This window comes from Sebastes umbrosus, chromosome 4 (assembly GCF_015220745.1).
Source record: "Sebastes umbrosus isolate fSebUmb1 chromosome 4, fSebUmb1.pri, whole genome shotgun sequence".
In the NCBI taxonomy this organism is placed as follows: domain Eukaryota; kingdom Metazoa; phylum Chordata; class Actinopteri; order Perciformes; family Sebastidae; genus Sebastes; species Sebastes umbrosus.
In genome coordinates this window covers 15,680,265-15,696,644 of record NC_051272.1, presented here as the reverse complement: position 1 = coordinate 15,696,644, position 16,380 = coordinate 15,680,265, and the positions used below count along the sequence as shown (strand labels likewise).

General features: G+C 38.1%; 2 protein-coding genes across 4 annotated transcripts in view; one reads left to right on the top strand and one right to left on the bottom strand.

The window, feature by feature from the left end:
- Window positions 1-370: 370 nt before the first annotated feature.
- fam174b (family with sequence similarity 174 member B) lies at window positions 371-4,887 on the bottom strand. The gene is made up of 4 exons (XM_037767477.1): window positions 4,630-4,887; window positions 4,169-4,463; window positions 2,988-3,119; window positions 371-1,569 (listed from the first exon to the last, which is right to left on the bottom strand). Exons 2-4 carry the CDS (start codon window positions 4,450-4,452, stop codon window positions 1,566-1,568), a joined length of 420 nt encoding a protein of 139 aa, XP_037623405.1. The 5' UTR covers window positions 4,453-4,463; window positions 4,630-4,887; the 3' UTR covers window positions 371-1,565.
- Window positions 4,888-14,106: 9,219 nt separating this feature from the next.
- Window positions 14,107-16,380, top strand: part of chd2 (chromodomain helicase DNA binding protein 2) — a 31,274-nt gene continuing 29,000 nt past the window's right edge. For 2 of the 3 annotated variants that reach the window (XM_037768660.1, XM_037768659.1), the window contains exons 1-3: window positions 14,108-14,518; window positions 15,904-15,969; window positions 16,109-16,177. The gene's annotated coding sequence lies outside the window, so the exon portion shown is untranslated. Of the gene's footprint in view, window positions 14,519-15,903; window positions 15,970-16,108; window positions 16,178-16,380 lie in introns of all 3 variants that reach the window. The other variant, XM_037768661.1, reaches the window with a different exon arrangement.

Below are 16,380 nucleotides of genomic sequence, written 5' to 3'. Positions count from 1 at the left end.
ACAATGACAATAAATGTATCCAGTCTTCTGTGAATGTCAATAACTTTGTTTAAAACAAAGAGAACTGTTCTTTTGTTGGGCATTGCAGTCATTTCTGTTAACTAAGGATGGAGAAGCAGCTGCAGCTGTAGGCCATGATGCACTATCAAATAACAGTCTGGATTAAAACAGAAGGTCACCTCCAAGAAACCTAATCCAGGTGTACTCTGCAATGTTGTTAGTTTACTGTAATTACATTTAGGGCGCAGACAGAGGCGAGGGAGGCTTGTGAGCTTCTCTGCTGTTTCTTTTTTGTACTTTATATCAGACTTCTGGTTGAATATTGTGTATTTGAATTAAAGATGCAACAAATTTAACAAACTGTTATGTACTAGTTTCATTGTTTTAATAGTAATTTAATAATTATCTAATGGGCCAAATCATTTGAGGACTTTTTTTTAGCTCTGTATGGCCCGGGGAAGCAACTCACCAGGGGGAAAAATGTTCCTTTTCAAGTTAGACATTACAAGAGTCAGTGAGCCATTAATGGAAATGTTTGTGGGAGACTTTCCATAATACTTTACTAGCTGTACACCTACTATCTCAAACAAGATATGCCAGCTTTTGGGAATCATTTCTAGACATTATTTGGTGACATAATATTGAAAATAAGACACTGGGGGCATGTCGGACATGTTAAAACACTGTTGTTGATATCATTCAGTGGTTACTTGATTAAAAAGACATCGTCACATGATTGAACACACCCGATCACAACAGATTACAGCATTCACATTCAGAGCAGATGGAGTTACTCCATAATAAACACCTTACAAATATACCCTGACTACATTATTTGAGCTTTTAATCAAATTTGAACCTCGAAAAAACGTAAAACTTCAGCTGAGATAGCAGCAAAACAGGAACGTCTACAACAACACACAGTAAAAAAATATACGCTTACTCCATATATAAGGACAAACAGTATATATGCACAATAAAGTGGTTAGTAGATAGAAATATATTTGGTATGAAAGTTTAGTTAAAAATATCAATTACTACTGTATATCAATAGATTCTTCAGAGTGTGCAATTTTTTTTTTTTTTACATTTGAATAAAGTATCCTCTGCACAATATTTGTTAACATTTTCTGCATTAACTGATGTTTTAATAAGGGTATATCATAGCTTCAAAGCAGCCATTGGTTCCTTCCTCCTATTCAGTCCAACATTCTCAAGCTCAAAGGTAAAATTAAATCACAATTACTGTCAGAAAATGTAAAAAAAAGAAACTGTTATTTGAACTCCAAGTCGCTAATAGGCTGATTACTGAATGACCTTTGAGGAGAAGTCACAACAAGAAGCCTCCTGATCTTATTAATATCAGAAAGGTTATTTGTGCCACATGATAGAAGCGTCAGTAAACAGCAAACAATGATATCCATGCGGCTCCAGTCCTTTTGACACAGATAAAAGCCATGCACAAACAGCATGTGATCTGATAAGACTCGAACAACACAAAAAAATACAGCAAAATCACTTGAGTTGTCCCGGGCAACATCAAATATTGATGTCCATGCTGGGGTTCACCTGCAAAAGAAACATGAAAACTCAGTTAGACAGAACTGTATCTGGTGTTAACTGTTTATATGGTGAGGGGGAAATATGTTAGGAGGAAATAGAGTCCGGTCTAACTTGGAAGTCAGGAATGTCAGGTAAACAGGACGCCATATCTCCCTTTGAGGAAGTGGTTGTGTGTTCAAGAACAATGGAAAAGACGGAAGGGTGAAACCTAATATCAACATCAGATCAACTAAAACAATGTTCCTTTAAAATAGTGTCTCTTCAAAAAGAGCAAATACATGTTTTAAAGGCATACCCTGATGCTCTTATTCTGTCTGTGTGGTTTTTATACTACATCACATGACTTTGTGTGCTTAATATTAAGAGCAATAGATGTCTAGTAAAAGCAGTGAGACACTCCTATGTCTGTTTTAGTAGCACAAGCTGACTAACTTTGCCTAAACCATGGTGACACCCAGCAACGTTTAATAGTCAAAACAGAGTCGGGAGTAGCTTCACATAGGGAAATCAAGGTTTTATTACTACAATGGTAGCAACTATCAAGTGAGATAATAAGAGGCATTGAGAAAAAGACAAGCAAAACCAGGCAATATAAAAGTACAAAAATACTTTAAAAGGGTACAGTTTTTTAAATATATACTAATCTTTTAAAGTTCAGTTTGATCGAGTCAAACCCTTACAAGAAGGAGGCTAAATAACGCTCCAAATTTAAGCTAAATTTTGGTGAGGAAAAACTGGTATGGCCATTTTCAAAGGGGTCCCTTGACCTCTGACCTCAAGATATGTGAATGAAAGTGGGTTCTCTGGGTACCCACGAGTCCCCCCTTTACAGACATGCCCACTTTATGATAATCACATGCAGTTTGGGGCAAGTCATAGTCAAGTCAGCACACTGACACACTGACAGCTGTTGTTGCCTGTTGGGCTGCAGTTTGCCATGTTATGATTTGAGCATATTTCTTTATGCTAAATGCAGTACCTGTGAGGGTTTCTGGACAATATTTGTCATTGTTTTGTGTTGTTAATTGATTTCCACTAATAAATATATACATACATTTGCATAAAGCAAGCATATTTGTCCACTCCCATGTTGATACGAGTATTAAATACTTGACAAATCTCTCTTTAGGGTTCATTTTGAACAGATAAAAATGTGTGATTAATCGTGATTAATATGGACAATCATGCAATTAATCGCGATTAGATATTTTAATCGATTGACAGCTTTAGTACAGATACATTTATACAGAAATAAAGGACCACAGTGTGAATCATGGGCTAGTTTATCATTCCCTTATCACACTTTACCGTGGTAATTATCTCCACTGTTACAGTATCCACAGAGGGAATCATAGACCTAACTTCTCTCATATGTGTAGAACATTCTCAGTGGGATTAGGCCTGCCTTAATAACATGAACAAACCTGTATTTGACGTCAAACAGCGTTGAGTCATCTTCATCATCGTTCTCCTCATTAAGAGGGGCCATCTCCACGCGCTCAGCAGGTGTCGTTATAATGTCATATTTCCGCGTTTTTCTGATTCGTCTGCCAGATCTGTGGCGAAGAAAAAAACGTTGCCAAAACATGAGACACAAGCACAAGAAAACAATTTCACCATTTAGGCTGACTGCCTAAACCACAACATCAGCTATAAACCTATTCTAGTTTTTTCCAGCTGGATGAGGATTAAAGTGGGAACATTTTGACTTCTATTGATGCTCAAACTAATGCTTCCCTCTGACGAAATAGTGCTGAAATTATTATTTGACTGACATTAATTGAAAATTGTGTGATTCGTCAAATGAAATGTCAAACATTCTCTAGTTACACCTTTTCAAATGTGAATATTTTCTTTTTTTTTCTGTTTTATATCTTTTTTAAAGCAATATGAAGACCCCACATTGGGCTCTGGGAACTTGTGATGGCCATTTTCACTATTTTCTGATATTTTATAGACAAAAAAATAGCAACAGATTAGTTTTAAATTCTTTTCACGTCTTATTTAATCGTGTAATTGTTCAGGTATCTTTTAAATAACCCTGCATAGTATAGTCTCAATGCAAATTCCTCATACTGCCAGGAATACAGTGCATGTGAATAAAATCTAGGCTACATTTCTTTATTTAAATTTGAATATTAATGATACCTATAATGTAAAAAAAAAAAAATTGTCTCCCAGTTAGCTTTGAAAACACATGTTTAAAATGTGTGTGTGTAATTAAAGCATATTTTATACATTTAAAAAAAGGATTAATAGCAACAAGATGAATCTGTAATGAAATTGATGATTAAGTGCAGCTCTAATATGAAATATGACTACAGTAGACCTAAAATAAATTCTATGAAATGATCAGAGCTGTAAAAATATATAATGCACACAGGTTTCCGACACATAAGGACAGTAAATAGCCTCCATAAAGCACCATCTGGTTGCTTAGGAGGATTATTAATAGGCCCAGAAACCAGGCACAACCACACGCTCCTAATCAATTCATTCTACCATGATCACACTGTGCATGGCAGCTTATTATAGCCATTATAATATAACAAATATAAGAGAAACCTTCCATTATAATATATATTAAACCTTTTGACCTCCTTACCTGACCACTTTGATGACTAGGCATGTGATGAGAGCAGCTGTTAACACGCAGATGAAGATAACAATGTTTTTCAGGGTTGGAAGATGCGTCATTAGAGATGAAATCCGGGATCCCTCTGTGACATTATGTGTCAGCTCATCTCCACTGACGACGGACGATGAGGATGATGATGATGATGATGTTGAATTTAACTGCGTCGCGGGTGATGAAAGAGTTTGTGGTTCTCCACTGACCCTCCAAAGAGCTGCGATGAGAAAAGTTAAAACCAGATTGTATGCCACCATGGTTGCTGCTGCTGAGATAAAAAAAAAAAAAAGAAAAAAGAAAAGCAGGATGTTTTTCTTTCAGTAGTTGTCTCTCCAAAACTAAGATGAAATGCGCACAGCAGCTGTCACATGATAGAGAGGATCAGGCTTATTATCACTGGCAGGTTGTGCTATTTATTTACACAATAAATATACATCTCCAATCCTCGTCCGAAACGTGTTTCCTTGAGGTGAGCTGCAGCGATTCCTTCCTGATTGCATTAGGACTGCGTGTAGAGATAGTAGAGATGTAGAGAGATGGGGATTATCCGCCTCCGGAAGAAGAAGCTCTGCAGGCTGGCCTGCTGCTGCTGCTGCTGCTGCTGCTGCTCGGTGCTGAAGAGAAGGGGAGCATTATGTGCGCCTGTGCTGCCTTCACAGCCGCCTCGTTATTTCCTAACACCGACAGTCAGACCTGCTGGCAACAACACATACAGTCGATTTGGTGGCTTATGTTTAATTACTAAAGTAGCCTACCATAATGATAATAATAACAACCTTATTTTATTTATTTATGTAAGAATCAGAAAATTGCTTGTTTGCAGTGACACCTGTAGCCATTAAAGGTCCCATATCATGCTCATTTTCAGGTTCTTACTTGTATTTTGGGTTTCTACTAGAACAGGGGTTCTCAACCTTTTGTAACTTGGATGCCCACGTCCGATTGGTAAAATAAATCCAAGGACCACCTTCCCAAATAAATGACAAACTGGGCTATAAATATGTCACTATCAGGTGTAATGACCCACATAAATATTCAGCTTACCCTCACCCATCACTGCCTGACATTATGAATCCAAACTATTCAGGGGCATATTTCCTCACCACACGCTTTGGAGCTTTTACTGGTGCAGGGTTGTCTCAAACATCCCTTTTTGTTAAAAACAAAACGCTCCATTTTATGTCACTGCATCTGCGACACATATGTCTGTAAAGGGGAGACTCGTGGGTACCCATAGAACCCATTTTTATTCACATATCTTGAGGTCAGAGGTCAAGGGACCCCTTTGAAAATGGACAAGTTTTTTTCCTCGCCAAAATTTAGCGTAACTTTGAAGTGTAATTCAGCCTCCTTCCTGAAAAGCTAGCATGGCATGGTTGGGACCAATAGATTCCTTAGGATTTTTAGTTTCATATCATTCCTGTCTGCTTCCTCTAGTGTTAAAACCTGCCAACCATTTGTCAGTAACTCCGCAACCCACTAGGTGGCGTTCTGAGGCCCACCAGTGGGGTTGATAACAGCTGTACTAGAACATGTTTACATACTTTAATGTTTAAAAAAAAACTTTATTTTCCTCATGCTGTCTGCTTGAATATACCTGTATTTACCCCTCTGTCTGAAATGCTCCGTTTTAGCGCATTTTGACAGAATTGCAACAGAATTGCAACAGAATTGCAACAGAATTGCGTTTGCTCGGCAACAGCTTGGGTCAATGTTTACGTCCTGTCAGCTGATGTTATTTACATAAAGTGTAAAAGGAAATTTTTAGACCCAGGACCCATTTAGAATGTTTACGTTTAAAACTTTGAAATGGTCTAAATATTGTAGATTTGTGACATCACAAATGGACAGAAAACCTGACGGCTTGTTTCAAAAGCTCAGTTTCTGAATACGGGCTGTGTATGTTTCTCTGTGGATTAAGCGTTTTGATACTTTCACAGTATTTATATAGAACTTAAACCTGCTTTATGATATAAATGCCATGAAAATGTCACTTTTTACAATATGGGACCTTTAAATCAACGATAGCGTCCTGTTGCTCGCGCTTGTGCTCGCTCTACCGACACACACGTCTGACGTTGGTCACATTCCTGTTTTGCAAGACAGGTTTCACTAGAAATATAACTTTGTTTTATTTTGTGCTTCCGTGGAGTTTGTTTTGGAGTCTGAGTTGCGGTGGGGGTTGGTAGTTTGTTGGCATTAGTGGACTCCATTTCTAAGTCTGCAGGCTGATAGAGGAAACCTAGAAAGTCGCAGAAGGTCTCGTTTTTTAGATTAGAACCTGTTCACGCATTGGCAATTAAAAAACGATTTATAAGTGTAAAAAGATACATACAGTCCCTTTAACCTTTATTTAATCAGGCAGTGTCATCGAGATTAAGATCTCTTTTCCTGAGAGAGAGACCTGAGAACAAGAAACATTCACAGGAACACAATCAGCAAAACAGAGACAACTAAACTACACAATAAAAAGGAATTAAAAACAGATAATAAAGCTTTGAAAATCTCCAAGGGGAACGCTAGTCTCTAGTTTGAGGGCACTTCTTTGCATTTAAAAGGTGCATAAAGAACCTGAAACCAGTTCGGCCAACATTAGTGTGTACCTGAGGGATGTATAAGGTTAAGTAGTTACTGGAACGGGTACTGTAGATTTAAATGAGAGAAGAGATGTGTGGAAGCTTCAACAGCTTTATAAATGAATAACATGAGATGGCTATTTCTTCGTATGTAGATATCAAGTATAGTATGCTACACCCACCAAGTGGTGGAGGAAGTACTCAGATATTTTAGTAAAAGTACCCTATGTATTAGCACCAAAATATACTTAAATTACCAAAAGTAAAAGTAATCATTATTCAGCATGGCCCATTTCAGAATAGTAGGCTTATGTTATATCATTGGATTATAATTGGTGATGCGTTATTGTGTACACATCAATGTTGCAGTAGGTGGGACTAATTCTCTTTACTTTTTTTTATAAACTGCAGAGTAGCTTAATCATAATAATGCATAATATTTCATAAGTTGATTTATGTTTTGTATTAATAATCTGAATCAAAGTAACTGATGTTGTCAAATTCATGTAGTGGAGTAAAAAGTAGAACATTGGCTTCCAAAATGTAGGAAAGTAGAACTATAAAGTGGCATAACATGGAAATTATGAAGTATAAAATACCTAAAAATTCTAATTAAGTCCAGTACTTGAGTAAATGGACTTGGTTTCATTCCACCACTGTCCCTAACTAAACAGAGTAATCGCTTCTCTTTTTAGTTAGGCCTATATTCCGTCCTATAGACAAATCTAAGAGCTCAGCTCATTGATATGTACAAAAGGGTAGGGGGACAGTGAGATAGCCTATAGGACGGTCCTTACTATTAGTTGGTGACATGCAACTGAGATGTGTGTAATTTGTTGTATAGTTTTTCAGGGGGGGCTTATGCTTTGAAATTCTTGTATTTATAACTGCGTACATGTTTTGGGTTCATAGTATGTTTGTAGGTGTCTCTTGTCAGTACGTTCAATCAAAGACCATTTTTCGTTTTAGGGAGACAAAAAACATGAAATATAGGAAAATATATATACACATTTCTGGCCCATTATTGCCATGATATAAAAATAGTACTGAGGTCAGGATCTAAATTCCCCAAGCACAAATCCATTTCACTCATAATGTTTGGACTAACCACCACAATACTTCTGTAAATATTCGGATTATTATTAGCCGCGACAGTGTGTGGTTATTGTGGGTATGTGGGTATTGTTTTCACCTTGTGAGTTTGTGTGTCACCAGGTGTCTGTGAAGGGATTTTGTCAACATGATAGAGTCACAACCGTGCCAGATGCAGTCATAAAACTGTACAGGTGTGTAGTTGAGATCAAAATGAAGGCCGACTTTGAAGATGGGTGTAGTCGGAGCAAGGGCGCCGGAGGTAGGGGGGTAGGAAGTGGGGAAGTGGCCATTGGCCGATTGGCATCGCGGCTGATGTGATCCCATCCCAATATGGTCTTTAGTTTCAAATTATTTTCACATTTTATTTAATTGTGTAAATGTAAAGTCTTGATACTGTCAGGAATACTGTGCAGGTGGATAAAAACCAGGTTATATTTCTTTAATTCATTTTGAATATTAATTAATATACATCATCAAAAAATAGTCAAAAGTATCCCAGTTAGCTTTGAAAACACATCATGTCTAAGGTGTGTGTATGTAATTGTTGCATGTAAACTCCTCCATCAGGTCATTATAGCCCCATGTTACCATTAACAATACGAGGACATGACCTTGGTGTCCTCAATGGCAGATAGGGCTCTGTTTATAGTATTATATTCTCTTGCATATCACTGCATTGTTCCTTTTGCTGAAGAGACATGACCCTTCAGAGACACCAGACAATTGATTTGCAGTATTTGATGTTTAATGAACACATTACTACATAACTTTTACTTTTTTGTCACAATCAGCCCTGAAACGTCAGATCAGTCTAACTTCTCTTACCACTTTGCTGGCAAGTGACAAATTTCCAAAAGCACATGAAGGCAGCATTTCTCTGTTTACCCATAGGCCATAGAAAACACAATTTTCCAAGGGCAGCAGACTCCCCGGTCACAACCGCAGATCCCAGGGAGAATCCTGACCAGATAACACAGCGATAAGCAGTCAATTGATCAGTGCTGGTGATAATCATTCAGCAAATCTATAGGCGTAATGCAAACACAAAATTAATCTTTGTCTCACTCACTCACTCACTCACTCAGACATAAAGAGAGGCACAATTTATGATTTATCTCCATTTCTGTTTTCACTAGACTTAGGGTTTACAATCTGCATCCTATTGAAAAAGTAGACCAACACGTAGATGTACTACTACAAATAATCCCTCTGATGGTGGGTACAGGCCTTGCAGTTAATATTACATCAGAAAGACATCAGACAGAATTTCTTACAGTGTGCAAACCCCTTTATCTGAAAACAAAGACAGAAGACAGCCTGTTTTGATGTCTCGTCTTATTTCTGTACACCTACTGGGAGTGCTGGCCCTCTATTGCGTTCTTGTTTGAGAGAGCTATTTGATTTGATCAAAGCCCACCAGATGGCAGCACAAAATAACAACGGGAGCCTGCATTTTTCTTCAGTGCCGCAGGTCAAATTTCAGCACTGACTGGTTTGAGTAAGCCTTTAGGATCTGCAGCAGGAGAGGAAGTGAGGAACATATTGTACTCAAACATGCACACAAAACCATAAAGTGTCTGTGCATTAGCTTTGTCTTGATTTTGCAGATGTATTGCTTATTGAGGAGATTTTCCCTCTTTTCCCCACAAGGGAAAATACAAATCTTTCAGCTGAAGGGGGTTGTCACATACAGAGAGGACGGCCTGAACTTTGCACAGAGAGGCAGCTCTGACTGTGACCACGGTGATCAGGTTACATCGCCTTAAACTGGTTTAGTTTGTTTTTTCACGCTTCACTTAAGCTGCTACTGAACACGCATTTTAGAAAAGTCATGAACTTTAGTCCCGATGATTTTGAAACTTGCTACTATTATTATACCATTAACCTTCCGCTGTTTGTTGAACAACATGACCACACCAGTATACACCATATTGTCTTGCTAATTGAATAGCAAACATAAGAACACAGCCTACCTATTCTTATGTCAACTGTTAAAGGTTATTTGCAATGTGACACGACCTTTGGTGTGTATGCTTTTACCAGATACACCCATGAAGCTATTACTGCCTGTTCTTGGTGCCATTGAGGCACACCCTTCTGCAACACTGTTGTGTACTTTTCTTTTTACAAAACAAATAGCTGCATTTCCACCTTCCCATTCTGACAAACAAATGTTTCATGTTAAATGCTGATCTGAGCTGCAGGTTAGTGTGAGTCCAGGGTGTGCTAATGTGTCATAGTGAGTCAGATCCATACTATTGTATATATAAAGAGCCTATATGAAAGCTCTACCTGCTGAGGGATGCACAATATATTTTGGACCTGATAAATTATCGGCCAATAATGGGGAAATTTATATTATTATGTATTTTCTGACAATGAAATACAAAGCCAAATTGCTTTCATTGACTTAACAAGCACAGCATCTACACACTCAGAGTAGGTGGTGGTATGCACCTAAAAGTTGCTTATGATCCACCAATAAACACAGAGAAGAAGAAGAACAACAACGAGCGCAGCACGCGGACTAGAGAGCCAAACAATGTCGTCGCTGATGTGGATGTTTTTCACAGTTTCAGAGGAAGACAACACGATTGCAATTTGCAATACAAGTTTTTTGATGTACTTTACTAGAAAAATAGTGATGTCAGATTTGGTTAGGTCAGATTTGGTTAGCTCATTACATTTATGTTCACGCTACAAGTGACGAAAGCATCAAAACGGCCAGCGTGGCCAGCTATATTGTCGCTGAGTCGCCGTTGAAGTGTTGCTCAAACTCTTGTTGACGTAGTTACATCGTTGGGAACTGGCTCACAGCATTTATATGATTAGTTAACACTTCTATGCATCATTGGAGCGCTGACAAAAGTTGAGAGCAGCTCAACCTTATTTGTTGAACGTCACACCTGTAGCAACAAGTGTCAGGCACCAGTTTGAAGCCTCATGTCACCGGCTTCCATTGAAAATGACTTGTAACCTGTTGCTGTGTGTCGCACGTAGTCTGAACAAAGCATTACACCTCTTCCTAACATACAGCGACAGAGCGAACTCTGGCGAATGGAGCGTGAAAAAATTGTCCACATATACTACAAGCGATGTCACTCAGTTACTGTCAGCGTTGATTTTGACCAGTGAAAATAGGTAGGAGGTGTGCGAAACGTCGCTTTGCCTGTTCGCCGACGCACGGAGCAGGTTAGGACATCTTCATTGGTAACTACATCTTCATTGTAGTTTATTGCACACCTGAGGGTGTGCAATAAACTACAAGTTATGAACTTCTTTTTTAAAATATAAAAATGTGAAATTATCTGTTGTCTTATCGGTATCGACCACGAGAAGCAGGTAATTATCGGATATCTGTATTGGCTGAAAAAAATCCATATTGTGCATCCCTGACTACTAACTGGAATCTCTACTTCTATATAAAATGGTAACCTGAATGTTACATTAATGACACATTTGTTTACAGCGACTACAGTAAAATCATAAAATACTAACACTGTATCAAAAACAGTGAAAAAACTGAACTATCCAGATCAGTTGAACATACATTTATGCAGCACCAAGAGTAACAACCTGCCTTAAGTGAAACCAAATTGGTGCTCTTACTGTAAGAAAGGGATATTCACTAAGCTTTATGCTGCAACAACGGTGCCAGTTAAGAGTAATTACCAATTCCCTAACTCTAAAAGCACAATTTTAGATTGCAAAATCCAGATGACATAAAATTAAAAGACACCACTTAGATGATTATGAGGTTTCGTAACAGATTTGTTGGGTAAGCAGCACTTCCCTATTCAAACCAATCTAACCAGTCAGTCTATACAAGGCTGTGTTCACTTCACTTGTAAGCCTGGATTTGTGATACTCTTGCAGGGGGCGCTCCTGTTGCTATGCTGAGGATCTTTTTAAAGAAATCTTCCACCGTAGAGAGCATGCGCTGTTGCGTCAAACATCTCATTGGTCAGTGATGGGGGAGGAGTGCATACCACAGACTCCATAGACAGCCCAAGAAAGGCTGCGCTGAACAGCCAGAGTTTGCTAAATTTGGTTGGCCCCATTAGACTTCAAACTTTTTCAGTTACAATAAATAATATGTTCAATATCACAGATTTTGTCACAGGAAGGGCAGGCATTCATGTTCAGTTATTATTGTCCTTATTCAGAAGCAGCTTTCCAGTCTCACTTTTCAGAAGAACTGTTTGTATAAGTATGTAATATATAAACATTAAAAACAAAAAATCCTACCTCTACATGAAATTCCAAAATAGAGTGGTGCACGGCCCCAATCACTCCTTCATTGAATTTAATTTATTTTCAATTGATAGGGACAATGCAATTTAACATAGTTCCATACAGATGTGCTGCACAGAGTTTTAGTGATAATGTTCAACTCTTGTCCCTAGTTATTTGACATTATTGTGAAATGGTGGCACTCAAGTAGCCAACATCACTATCAAGAACTAAGCATGATGTCTGAACTATATGTTGTAGCCTTAGGCTATATAAACCAGGGAATAATGATCATTTATTCACACCTTAACACATTAGGGCAATACCATTTTTTTGGGCTTCGAAGCTTCGGTGAGAAATATTCGAAGGTATTCGAAGCTTCGCACAGCAGCGCAGCGCGGTGCGGCAGGCTAACATGTTCTTCTGTCTGTCTGTCTGCATTTCCCCCGTTTCATAACTAATAATAATTAATATTGAATATGAATAATGTTGTGGGATTATTCCTTATTCCATGGGCTATTTTGGGATTTATACATTATTATTACATACGTATATATATATATGTATATATATATACATATATATATATATATATATATATATAAAATAAATAAAAAAAAACACATTAAAAACGAAGCATTCCAATAGTTATTTGGAGGTTGAATACCATGGCAACGGTTGAAGCTTCGAAGCATTGGGGTCAGTCCTACTACACCTACAATAGGCATAGGCCCTATACTATCTTTCTCCGAAAAGGTTTAAAGCTGGTTTAAAGAAGGCCTGTGTATCTGAAGCAAGACACAGAGGTAAGCCTACTACACAGCAAAAATATAGTTACCTATCTGTATTTTGAGTAAAGTGATAGGAGGAGAAGTCTGAAAGCAGTCACACTGGACCAGTGCCAAGAGAAAAAAATGTTTTTCTCCCCACTAAACAAACATGTACACCTATCTTCATATTTACATTAATATATACCCAGCCAATATTTGTATGTGGGGCCCATGTGCGTAGTAAATGGGCGGAAAAATGGGCCCTATATGGGATTGTCCGCGGGTTCCATAATGACCCAATGTCAATTGCCCACATGGATTCCATGCAAGATTACAATGGGTGTTATGTGGGCCCCATCTGGGCAACATACCCAAGACCCATCTTGGTCCCAGCTTTAAGTTCTATGTGGGTACTACATGGGGACTCCATGGGCTGAAATATGGGTTGTAAGTGGGTTTTTCCACAGTTTCTATGTTGGCCCCATGCACTAATTTCCCAGTAGTGACCCAACGAGGACCCACACAGGTAGCCCACATGGGGAGCCCATTTGGGACCAACTTAGTTGACCTAAGTGGGCCCCATTTGTGTTGCCCATTCTGAGCCCATGCACTAATTTCACATTAGTGACCCAACTAGGACCCACATGGGTAGCCCATGTGAGACCTATTTATTTGACCCAAGTGGGCCCCAGATAAGATGCCCATTTTCAGCCCATACCCACTTGGAACCCAGGTAACCCCAGCATAACCCATGTGGGGCCCACATAACCATGTTGGCTGGGTACCACTTAATATGACACAAAAGTATCACCTTTTTTAACAAAATTATAGACGATTTTCTTTAAAAATTTGTGTATGTCATATCAGTAGGTCACATAGGTTAGTTGTTTACACCAACCGTTGATGTTAATGGTTATTTTGGCTCCATACCCACTTGGAGCCCAGGTACCCCCAGCATAACCAATGGGGGGCCCCCATAACCATGTTGGCTGGGTACCACTTACTATGACATAAAAGTATCACCTTTTTACAAAATTATACTTTTTTCCTTTAGAAAAATAACTCCTTTAAATTAGTGAATTTCATATCAGTAGGTCACACAGGTTATAGTTGTTTACACCAACCGTTGACGTTAACGGTTGTTTACACCAACAGTTGACACCAACCGTTGAAGTTAACGTCCAATTTTAGCTTGATTTGATTGGTTTACTGCATACTTACGTTGCTATGTGAAGCTATTCCTTCATAACAACAATAAAAAAACAACGTAAAAATAGTTTTATTAACGCCACTTATTGTGTTATAACGTTTCTAGTGTATTTGTACGGTGTTTTGGGGCATAAAGAAGAAGAGTTTCAGCTGCTATACAGCTAGCTAGACGGGGCTGGAGAGAGGAAGTGGAGTTTGGCTTACGTTGAGAGCAAAGTGGGCAGAGCCGTTGAAGGATATGAGCTCAGGCAGAGAGGAGGACGACACACACAACACAACAGAACAGAGGAGCGAGGCGTCGAGAGCGGAGAGAAGACTGAAGAGCTCCGCAACGATGCGGCCGAAAGACCCACAAAAAGACGACGAAAATCGCCAAAAAATGCCACACTTGGCCGGGGTAGATGACGGCGGATAGACAGACACGGCCCTGAGGAAAATGGGTAAGAAAACGTCGAGTAATCAGACATTTGGTAGCAGTAGAAGACGGATCTGGGAGGCAATATGGAGGCTAGAACGACAGTTAGACGCAGTGGTGTATAAAATGGCGAAGAAGACAGAAAACGTTGTTGAGAGCTTAACTTGCATTAAATAGTGTTTCAGTCGACGGTATATGCATGTTTGCTAGCTGTGTTTCCAGTAAACTTCGTTAATATTTAGACAAGCACATTAGTTCTCGACCAGTTTGAGAGTTTATTTCAACCTACGCATTTAAAATGTGCTTTGTCCTTGAAAGGGCACAAATGCCCTTGTGTGAATTTTACTCGACAAAAACATCAAGTAAAAGCAAATGTTTTGTCTTTTTACATGTTGTATTGAGACTGATTGGTGACAACACAACAAGCTGAAGTATCTTTTTTTGTTTCTTTTCAGTATATTGTTTTTTTGGAGGTTTTTCATGGAATTGTAAATCAAAAAAATACTTTAAATATACTAATTTTTCACCTGATCTTACCACAGGGTGTACAGTTATAGTCACTAACTAGATTTAAGTATGTGTTGGATGCTTAATACATTAGTTAATTAAAAATAGATAAAATAAATTATGACAAGTTGTGTAAATGCTAAAAATATGAGTATCTACAACAATTCTTCCATTGTACACACTATACTTAAACTATACTTGATTTGTTTGCCAAATAAAGGTTCTATATGTGATGAAAGCTTAGATATACTTCGAAATACAAAATAGGGTGTTGGCTTTTAACCCTTTCAGCCACTGAATGGAGAAGTAATTTAAATATGTACATTAAATTGGTTTTCCACTTACATTACACCTGCAAGACATGTAAAGAAAGACTTTAATGTTAGGAAGCCTCACTACAATTTTGAATTTGAGGAAACTCAAAATACTGTATTAAAAATTAAATAAAGAAATAAATTCATCTCAATATCACGGTATCACGGACGAGGTTGTGGATTTATTCACACATGAAGGCAAATACTACACATAATAAAACACATTACACACAGTCTTTTTATAATAGTTATATCTTAAGCTATATTGTTAAATCCAATGGATTAGTACCACCCTGCACGTAACAAAATGTCTTCTCAAAGCTATTTTCAATAGGATGTTACGTTAAAACCAATTTAGTTCCATATTGAGCCACCAAGACACAAAAACACGAAACATTTTCCCGACTATGCTACAACTTAATTATGATTTTCTTAATATGTTAATGAGCTCGGAAACATTCTCGAAAATAATCTTGAAAATATAGTAAGACAAATAGCCGTGTCATTTCCGTTTTTTATGCCAACAAAAGTTGCGATTTTGTTAACTTTGACTGCAAAATTGATCATAATCATGTTTTGTATTTTGCAGGTATTCCCTTGATGTTACGCTAATTGCGTCAAAGAAGAAAAGCGATCATCTGGCCCATGCTAAATGGTATGTTTATTTTTTTAACCAGTCCAGGCTTTACGTGCAGACTAACTAGCCTCATTGTCTTTACTGCTACATACATGTGGCCAGTAGGGTGTGCTGTTGTCACATTTCCTCTCTGAACCTTTATTTTTCTATTTTAAAGGGTTGACATTTAGCCACCATGGAGTCGTGAAGTGACGGATTCGTGTGATTCGCATTGCAGCGGAGATTTGTAAGTATAATTTTGAATGTAGATTAAATGTGTGCAGAAAAATTCTTGGATGTAGTCTGCATTGAACTCCTCCAATTTGGCAAACACAATTTTTTTACTGACCACTCAAACTTAACCGAATAAATGGCAGAGCGAACAGTGTGTTTTTTCACTTCTATGTGTATGTTATTATTAGGAAATAACAATTAACATTATGCTTATGC